General features: G+C 33.3%; 2 protein-coding genes and 1 non-coding gene across 4 annotated transcripts in view; all 3 read left to right on the forward strand.

Moving 5' to 3' along the window:
• The first annotated feature begins 40 nt into the window (after nt 1-40).
• On the forward strand, nt 41-114 carry TRNAV-CAC (transfer RNA valine (anticodon CAC)). Its single transcript has one exon. It is a non-coding gene; the product is annotated as a tRNA-Val (tRNA).
• A 3449-nt stretch (nt 115-3563) lies between these two features.
• LOC110412137 (uncharacterized) lies at nt 3564-5113 on the forward strand. The gene is made up of 2 exons (XM_021422602.2): nt 3564-4005; nt 4380-5113. The coding sequence occupies exons 1-2, from the start codon at nt 3675-3677 to the stop codon at nt 4913-4915; spliced, it is 867 nt and encodes a 288-aa protein (XP_021278277.1). The 5' UTR covers nt 3564-3674; the 3' UTR covers nt 4916-5113.
• A 2727-nt stretch (nt 5114-7840) lies between these two features.
• The window catches only part of LOC110412226 (methylsterol monooxygenase 2-2), a 3705-nt gene continuing 2367 nt past the window's right edge, over nt 7841-9178 (forward strand). Inside the window, exons 1-3 of one of the 2 annotated variants that reach the window (XM_089782864.1) lie at nt 7841-8083; nt 8154-8214; nt 9000-9137. In XM_089782864.1, coding sequence (XP_089638990.1) covers nt 7983-8083; nt 8154-8214; nt 9000-9137 — 300 coding nt within the window. In that variant the 5' untranslated portion in view covers nt 7841-7982. Of the gene's footprint in view, nt 8215-8999; nt 9138-9178 lie in introns of both variants that reach the window. The other variant, XM_021422744.2, reaches the window with a different exon arrangement.

Consider the following 9178-nt stretch of genomic DNA (forward strand, 5'->3'; position numbering starts at 1 on the left):
TTATCATCTTTTAAATCAATGTTTAGAAGGAAATATTGATGTCTGGGTGGTGTAGTTGGTTATCACGCTAGTCTCACACACTAGAGGTCCCCGGTTCGAACCCGGGCTCAGACATGCATCTTTCACTTTTCTTTCCTTTTTGACCTTTTACCTATTTTAATTTCTCATGCATCTGATGAAATTTGTTTGTCATTGCTTCATTATTAAATTGCCACCATCATCTTTTTGTCTACGCAGTTTATCTTTCAATGTCGTTTACCACTTTCACTCTTTGAAAATTTTGCCACTCCCTTTGAAAACCATCCCCTCAGTTTTGTTTCAGGGATATCATTTCTGAGCTGCATTGCAGCTGTGTACTCCAATTGAAAACCATCCCCCCGGTTTTGTTTCAATTTCTGAGCTGAAGCAGCAGTGATCTTCTTTACACAGCTACCCATAGAAAAAAACAGTAATCACGTCAACCAAATCATTTTAGGTGGAATAAAATGATGGGCAATGATGATTTGCCAACAGCCTGTCTGTAAATTATTGATGCAACTTCATTTTCCATATATGCGTTTGTGTGACATGTGCAGTCTGTCTATCAGCAATAGTCACTTCCTCCGCGATACAAGCCTCTCTAAATGCTTCTTTAATCAGATTAAAACAGTTCACTTAGGGGTTTAATTATCTACCTTAGACAAGGAATCTCGACCTTTTTTATCCAATGATCCGACATCCCAAGCTTTACAGCTTAGCTTTTCTGACTTTTCAATGAACCTCGTATAAACACTATGTTACACTACTTGCTTTATACTGGTGGAGAGGAATCGGACCCAATCAGGGAAAAAAGAAAGAAAAAGAAAAGTAAACAGTGAAAAAGACAAACGATTCTTTTTGTACGAGTGTCCCTGTTTGTTGTCTTGATAATACTTGTCAGCTAAGGAACCAAGCTAATAAATAATGATCGGATGTTTTGAGGGTTATTTTATATTTTGCTTGCTACGAGGGAGAGGGTGTGTACATTAGTCTGCTGATGTTAATTTGACGGGTACTTGTGCAGCCATGAAGTTCAGAAGCTTTTGCTTTTGCATCCCGGGAGCAAAGAAAGAAGCCAAGCAAGAAGAATCCGATAGTTCTTCCCACGACAATAAATCACATAAAAAGTCTCGTCGCAGTGGGAAAAAGGGAGAGGATCCAGATGATGGTGAAGGTGGCCTCCAGGGGGCTACTGCTACTACAGCCAGCAGTGATGCTGGCATGGCTGTTGCTGCTGCTGTAGTGGTGGGCTCTACTGCAGCACATGCCTCTGCCATGGAAGGAAGTGGTTGTGGTAGTTCTCATGGCGGCGGCGGCGGAGGGGATGGTGGTGGCTGATACACTATATAATATTCTGATGATATAGTTTTGGCCCTTGGCAATCTTGTCAGATTGATTTGATTTTATAATTTTTTTTTCTTTCTCTTGTATGCAATGGGATGGAGAGTTTGGGTTTTGTTATTAAGTTGATGAATTTTTCATCTTATTTTCTGGTGTTTCCGGTGGAATCCGTGAAGCTGGTGAAGCTTTGCAGGCTAGTTTGGTTTTGATGTTCCTTTGGATCTGTACTATTATCTTTTCTTGTTCCAGAATAAGATTCACAATCATTTGAACTTTTTCTCAACATTTCTTCTTCCCCGGTAAGGTTGGCAGAGACAATTATTGTCAATAGACGTATCTAATTTTTGTACTTTTTAATTTTATTTAATTTAATTTTTATATTTAAAATTAAAATAATTTAATTTATTTATTTTAAAAATTATTTTAATTTAATTTTTTTCTAACTACATCTAAATATATTATTAAAAAATAACATTAATATTAATATAAGTATATTTTGATGATCTGACATTGAAACATCGTATCAATATAATGATATAGTAATATTATAAGACATTAATATGACGTGATAATATTAATGTGATATTGATATTGATGTGATATTGATATATTGACATCTTAATATTATATGGTAAATAAAAAAAATTTTAAAAAAATATTTATCACATCATAATAATGAGATTAAATAAAATTATATAATATAAAAATTAAATTGAATAAAATTGATATATTAAGGAACAAAATTTAAAAAAAATATTTGAAAAGTATAACTTTTTAAGTAAATTATTGATATATTTATTAATAAGTTAAATATTTAAATATAAAAGATTTATAATGTTAAAAAATATAATAAATATTTTTTTACTTGATTATTTAATTTTAAAATATGTATATTAATTCAGTTGTTATATTATATTTTTATTTAATTTAATTTTTATAACAAATAAAGTTTTTTTTAAAAAAAAATTAATTTGTCACGTGGTACTGATATGTCAACATGTTAGTACAGTACTAACATTGTTACATCATCATATTAGTGTCACATAATATTGTTACGTCATGACGTTGATACCATTTAACATGTTTTGTCATCAAATGTGTCATGTCGATATCATTTTTTTTAGTAGTAAAATTGAAGAGAAAGATTAAATTAAATTAATTTTTAAAATTAACAAATTAAATTATTTTGATTTTGAATGTAAAAATTATATTAATTAAAATTAAAAAGTATAGAGATTGAATAAATGTTTTGATCAACAATTATTTGAAGTAACCAAAGAACATAAATGAATCATTTGCTTGAATTAGTCAGTGGGGACAACAACTTTTGCTTGATTGGGAAGGTGCTGCAAGCTGGCTTCCATGATTGGCACCTGCATCTCGTTTTTTCTGCTCATTAATACAAATGGTAAATGGATTCATTACATTGTAACAAAACATTATGTATTTTATAATTCGATTAAATAAGATAAAGATATTATAAATAGAATTTAGATAGTAAAATTTTTATATTTCATAGAGTATGATAGTTTACAAATATTAATTTTTAACATTAAAGTTTAATTATAAATATATATTATTGTAAAATTTAAAATTACATTTAGCATAATTAATACAACACTTGTAAAAATTCATTAATTATGTTAAATGTAATTTTAAATTTTAATTTTTGAATTAATATTAATTTATTAAATTTAATTTTTATTAATAATACATATCAAACTATATTTTAAATTTATTTTAATTGAATATTTAACTAATGATGTTTAGGATATCGAGATATCAATTTGAGTAAAAATTTTAAAATTTAATTAAGTATTTTATAAAATTCAAATATTTTGTCCAATAATAGAGTTCAAAGTAAAATATCTCACAACCCGACTAGTTGGCATAATTAATAATTTACATTAGGATTTGCTTTTGTACAATATCTGTGATATTTTTTTATTTATAAAAATTCAACGTGTCACAATTTAAAAAAAAAATCATAAATCTCACATCCTCGTGCGGTTAAATCCACCGTTCTTACATCTTTCTGCCTTTAGGAGGCTTCTGAGTTGGGCTTTTGTTGGGCTTCATATGGGCTACGGAATGGGCTGCTTTGATGTTGAAAATGATAATAAATAATGATAATAAATAATAATAATAATAATAAAAACAGAGTCCCGAAGTGCGGGGGATTCCCCTAGTATATATAAGGACATCGTCTCAAATCCCCGGTTAATTTGGTTCTCTGTTACGTTTAGCTTAACGGGCATTGTGAAAACCCTAGCTCCGAATTTTTATCTTTTGATCTTTTTCTGGTAACGAATACAATGGCGACCCAGCAAACGAAGCTTCGATGGGGGGAACTAGAAGAAGACGACAACGAGGATTTGGATTTCTTGTTACCACCAAGGCAAGTTATCGGACCTGACGAGAACGGGATCAAGAAAGTCATAGAGTACAAGTTCAACGACGAGGGAAACAAGGTCAAAATTACGACGACCACTCGGGTCAGAAAACTCGCCAATGCCCGACTCAGTAAACGGGCCGTGGAGCGGAGGTCTTGGCCAAAGTTTGGGGATGCCGTAAGGGAAGATGTTGGTAGCCGACTCACCATGGTTTCCACTGAAGAGATCCTCCTTGAACGCCCTAGAGCCCCTGGTTCGTTTCTTTTTATTATAAATTATGAATGTTTAGCTTTGTTAATTTCGGTGTTGGTGAATTCTATTTTACTTTAGTTTATGAAAGAAAAATAATTTTGGCTTAATTTATCTTTTTTTATTGAAATTATTGAATTGTATGGAATTCTGGGTAGTTGAAAAGATTAAAATTTTAGTCGTTTCCATATTTGGCCTCGTTAATTTTGTTGTTTGTGCATGAATGAATCAAAGTTTAACTTAATTTATGAGTTTTTTTAATAGTTTAGCTTGTTAATAGCTTTGAATCAATTGACCGAATTAGTTGGGTTTAAATATCTTGCTTAGTTTTATTACGACGATTATTATTTTTAAGATTAATTTTGGAGCTGCCTATAGGTAGCAAAGTGGAAGAAACCAAAGTTGCGGGAGATTCCTTGGCTCAATTAGGGAAAGGAGGTGCAGTTCTTATGGTGTGTAGGACATGTGGTAAAAAGGGTGACCACTGGACATCCAGGTGCCCGTACAAGGATCTTGCTCCATCGGCTGAGGGATTCATTGATAAACCTGCAGCTTCTGATACTGCAACAGCTGCTACTGGCTCGGGCAAGAGTACGTATGTTCCTCCAGGTATGAGAGCTGGAGCAGACAGAAGCGGAACTGATATGAGACGCAGAAATGACGAGAACTCTGTCCGAGTCACTAATCTCTCAGAGGATACCCGGGAACCTGACTTGCTTGAGCTTTTCCGGCCATTTGGTGCAGTAAGCCGAGTTTATGTTGCTGTTGACCAGAAGACTGGCATGAGCAGAGGTTTTGGTTTCGTTAACTTTGTGAACAAGGAAGATGCCCAGAGAGCTATAAATAAACTGAATGGCTATGGTTATGACAATCTCATCCTGAGAGTTGAATGGGCTACACCAAGGACAAACTAGATTGTGTTATTTATTTAGGTTTTAGTACTTAAATAAAAATTTGGGCCAGTTCTTTATCTTTTCTATGTCTAGATCTCATTAGGATATATCCATGTCTTTTGAAGATTTGGTTTTCTATTTAGTTAACTTCTAATAGTATCTGACTTTCTGTGTAATTCTTCTTTTCCTTTTATGATATGATTAGTATTTACTAGTGTATTTTGCTTTGCTTTGATAATGCAGTGGTTTCTCTTTTCATCAGCTCATAGTTCTGCAAGTAAATCTTGGACCATAGGTTGCATATGGAGCAGGATTGTAACCATGTAGTTTATTGAAAGCTCATTATACGTTTTCTAGGAATAAAATTTTACAGGAAGTCATTTTCGTCGTTGTTATTATTTTCATTAAATTCATCGACTTTTTTGTCAGCTATTGCATCATCTGCAAGCTCCTTTGGTGGCTTGCTCTTATTCATAATAACTGCTAGTTACAACAGAATACAGGGCTAGTTTGATGCAGTTTCTTCAGTCAGAAATACATTGGTGAATCTCGTGCTCTGCTAGTCATTTAAGCCCTGGTGACATCATTCTTCATCCCAAAAATATGGTGAGGAGCAGAAAGATGAAGTGGGGATTTGATACCTTTAGAGACAATGAGGTCAGAGCTGGTGGAAGGACTATTCATGGAGGAGGAATAGCTGTATTCTGGTGGCAGTTTGAAACGTCCAGGATCACCAGGAAGTCGTGCGTAGGGTGCAGGAAGTGGTTCATTGAAAATGGATCCTTCTGCAGTTGGCTGCTCACCGGCTCTATACTGGATGATGACCCTGTAGATTAAAGGAATGAGACCCTCCATGAGAAAGAGAGGTATAGAAACGGAGGAGAAAGATCTTGAGCTCGGTGAAACTGCTGCGAAGTTTTAATAAATAGAAGAAATAGGTGGATATTTTGGTAGAAAGTCCATCTCTTACAGCCTAAACTGAGAACTCATTCCAAACTGTTCGTGTCTACATTAACTCACCAAATGTTGCCAAACAAGAATTATCACTTTTTTAATGTCATCTTAGTGACTTAGTTAAGGGTTATGTTGTTGTTAGTTGGTGTTTCATTTTCACAGTCCAAGATCAAAACATTCCTCTACAGAAGTATTTACTTTCTTCATCACTGTGGAAGGGGCGCCTGCTCTCTTTTTGGTCTGTTTGTTTGATTCCCTCATTTCTTGATTCACCAAAGAGATCAAAGAAAAAACTATGATCTTTGAGTCTCTGGATCCTCTCAATTCCTGACAGTGAAACCTGTCGCAGATGAAGACGAGACCAAGCAAACAAATCAAATTCCGAGAGAACAACATATTCCACTGCAGTCTACACTCAACTCTTTCTAGTCTTTCAGACAATGATCCGGTAAGACCCATTTGGACAATGATAATAATAGAGCACAAGACATGAAAGTTGCCATATGCTTGTAAAATCTGGTTGTCTTACATATACCTAAAACATTTTAATCAAGTTTGGTTTTTGTTCACTTAGAAGTTAATTCTATCACCTAATCTCTCTCTTACTCTAATTAATACTTAGCACATTTAACAGTTGTATTCTTGACAATAAAATTAAACAAAAGTGTTTCAATCTCACATTAAATAAATAAAAAATCTCGAAAAAACTTATAAGTGTGAACATTGCATACTTTATTAACTTTTTACAATGAGGGTAATAGCCTTATGATGCAAACATGTTTCTTAGATGATTCTGTTGAAAAGTCCATGTCTTGCTGCCTAAAACGATGGGGAGTCACTTTCAAACCATGCATGTTGTAAATAATTTACCAATTGTTACCAAACATGAAACTGTTAAGCATTTTGTTGTAATTTGATTAGCTAAGCAGGTGGTATGTTGTCGATGTTTGTGTTTGATTTTCCTTCCTGGAATCGTCACCTGGAAGTTGAATTTCCACGAACAATCGTCTCATCTGTCTTCAAATAAATAAGAAGAAAGAAACAAATTTCGAAAGGAAACACAGCAAGATGGCACACCACAAACGCATGATAGCCAGGAAAATCCCACACGACATGGACCTACATCCAAAACCCTGAAACGAATTCTCATGATTTGATCTACCATAAAAGGAAAGGGAAGGAACAGATTTATTCAAAGTGAAGACACTCTGGATGCACCCAAATTCAACAAAATTGGGAAATTACAGAAGAAAATTGTATGGAGGAGGAGAACATGTAGATAACAAATGGGAAATGTTATGGTTTGGATCTTTCATTCTTGAAATTGTCAAATTGCAATAACTGAAATATTTATAATAGTCATAATATTTTATTATAATTGTAATTTTTATTTAATAAAAAATATCATTTTTTCATCTGTAATGGATAATATTATTTACTATCATTAATTACAAAAAAAATTAAATTAAATTAAATTAAATTGGAGGACGGCAAGTTCGGCCTGCTAGCATAGTCCTGCATTGTACCATACCACCAAATAGCCCCAAATGTTATTATCTTATTGATATTCATGCCTAATTTTTTGGTTTACAATATGTTTGCATTTCTTTAAAGTATAATGTAAGAAAAGCAATAATTTAATTTTATTTATGATTAAAAGATATATTGCTTTCAAGAAATAACTTGTTATTACAAAAATATTAATCACAACAATTTGCATCTATTAATCACTAACGAACTTAATTAATCTTTGACCAAACATAAAAAATAACATAATTTAGTTGTTACTTGGATGAAAAGACAAAATATCTTCTCAAATTAAAAAAGTATTAAACACTACTATTTATAAAGATTGTTGTCCTCATCTACGGAATTCTTCAAAAACCCACAAAGTTTGACTTGACAAAATGGGCTATATAGAGTATTTATTTTTGGACTAATTTTTATGAATCACCTTAAATGCTGAAAACTTGAGAAGGCAAAAGCAATAAGGAAAGAGTTCAATAAAGTTTTTTTTTTTTGTCTCAATGGCAATGAAAGCTTTCTCTTCTCCAATGGTTACCATTTTCTTACAAAGCTTCTGTTTTTGAGGTTTTTGTTTTTGTTTTTTTTGTTTTACTGTCATTGAATTTATATGGAGACAAGGGCAAGAAGAGGGCCCATAAATAAGCCCAGATTCCCTTTGACAGTCTGTACTCATCTCGTGGCCCTTGCTTCTCTCAATATTCACACTCTGTTTGTCTCTTTACATAACTCTCTCTCTCTTCTCCAAAGATTTTATTTTTACTAAAAAGCCATTGTGGAGATCAGTAGCTTCTTTTCACTTCCAAGCTCTCATGGCTTCTATTATTGAATCTGGCTGGCTGGTAAAGTTCCTTCCTTTTTGTTGGTCTTTCTTGTTTCTTGCTAAGTTTCTTTTTGGGAACTGCCCATAGCTTGTTTTGGATCTGTCTTTGTTGGGTTTTTGTGGTTTCGGGATAATGAGAGTTAACATGAAGGTTGGGTTGGTTGGGTGATGGTTATTTATTCAAAGTTTTTAGCCTTTATAGCTGTTTTTGGATGTGACGTTGAAGGTACATTCAGATGTTGGATGTCATTTTTTATTTTTACAAAGCAGGATTTGATTAAATAATGCTCTTTGGTTTTCTTGTCTCTTACGAATTGAAATTCATTTTGCCAGCATAGTTTGATTTTTTTGGTTTTTTTTCTTAAGTATTGCAAATGATTGTTGTGGCTTTCATAATTGGGATGCTGGTAGCTGCAGAACGGAGATTAGTTTGGGTTTTGAACCCAGGTCGCTGCTTCACATTAGTTTTTGGTTAGATTGGCTAATTCATTAGCTCATCAAGGAAATTAGTTTACAATAACAAGTACCTGAAGTTGGAATCCAGACTAGAGCGCCTTGTTTGTCCATGTTGAGTATGTGTTGCTGGCAACTGATCATTTTAATCCTATATTTTATTGGTCTCTAGCAAAGGATTACCCTTTTTTTTACAGTGAAGGCAAATTTGTCTGGTTTTGCTTATTGATTTCACCCCTGGATTCATTGTTTGTTAATTTGTTTGAATCATATCATGCTCTTTTTATGCATAGAACAGCAGTTTATGTCATGAGATCTTCTCCCTGAAAATCTTCTTTGTTTACCATGCAGTATCTGATCACACATTTCAGTGACTTCCAACTAGCAAGTCTGGGAAGTTTCTTTCTTCATGAAAGTGTTTTTTTCCTATCTGGACTTCCATTTATATATCTGGAAAGAGCTGGATTGCTGAGCAAATACAAGATTCAGGTTAGCTCATCTTCTTTGCTGCTATAGTTATCAACTGTTAT

This window comes from Theobroma umbraticum, unplaced genomic scaffold (genome assembly GCF_002168275.2).
Source record: "Theobroma umbraticum cultivar Fairchild unplaced genomic scaffold, ASM216827v3 scaffold_95.0, whole genome shotgun sequence".
In the NCBI taxonomy this organism is placed as follows: Eukaryota; Viridiplantae; Streptophyta; class Magnoliopsida; order Malvales; family Malvaceae; genus Theobroma; species Theobroma umbraticum.

Coding starts and splice junctions, on each gene's coding strand:
- LOC110412137 (XM_021422602.2), top strand. CDS start 3,675: ATGGCGACCCAGCAAACGAAGCTTCGATGGGGGGAACTAGAAGAAGAC. Junction 4,006..4,379: donor TGAACGCCCTAGAGCCCCTG/GTTCGTTTCTTT, acceptor AGCTGCCTATAG/GTAGCAAAGTGGAAGAAACC.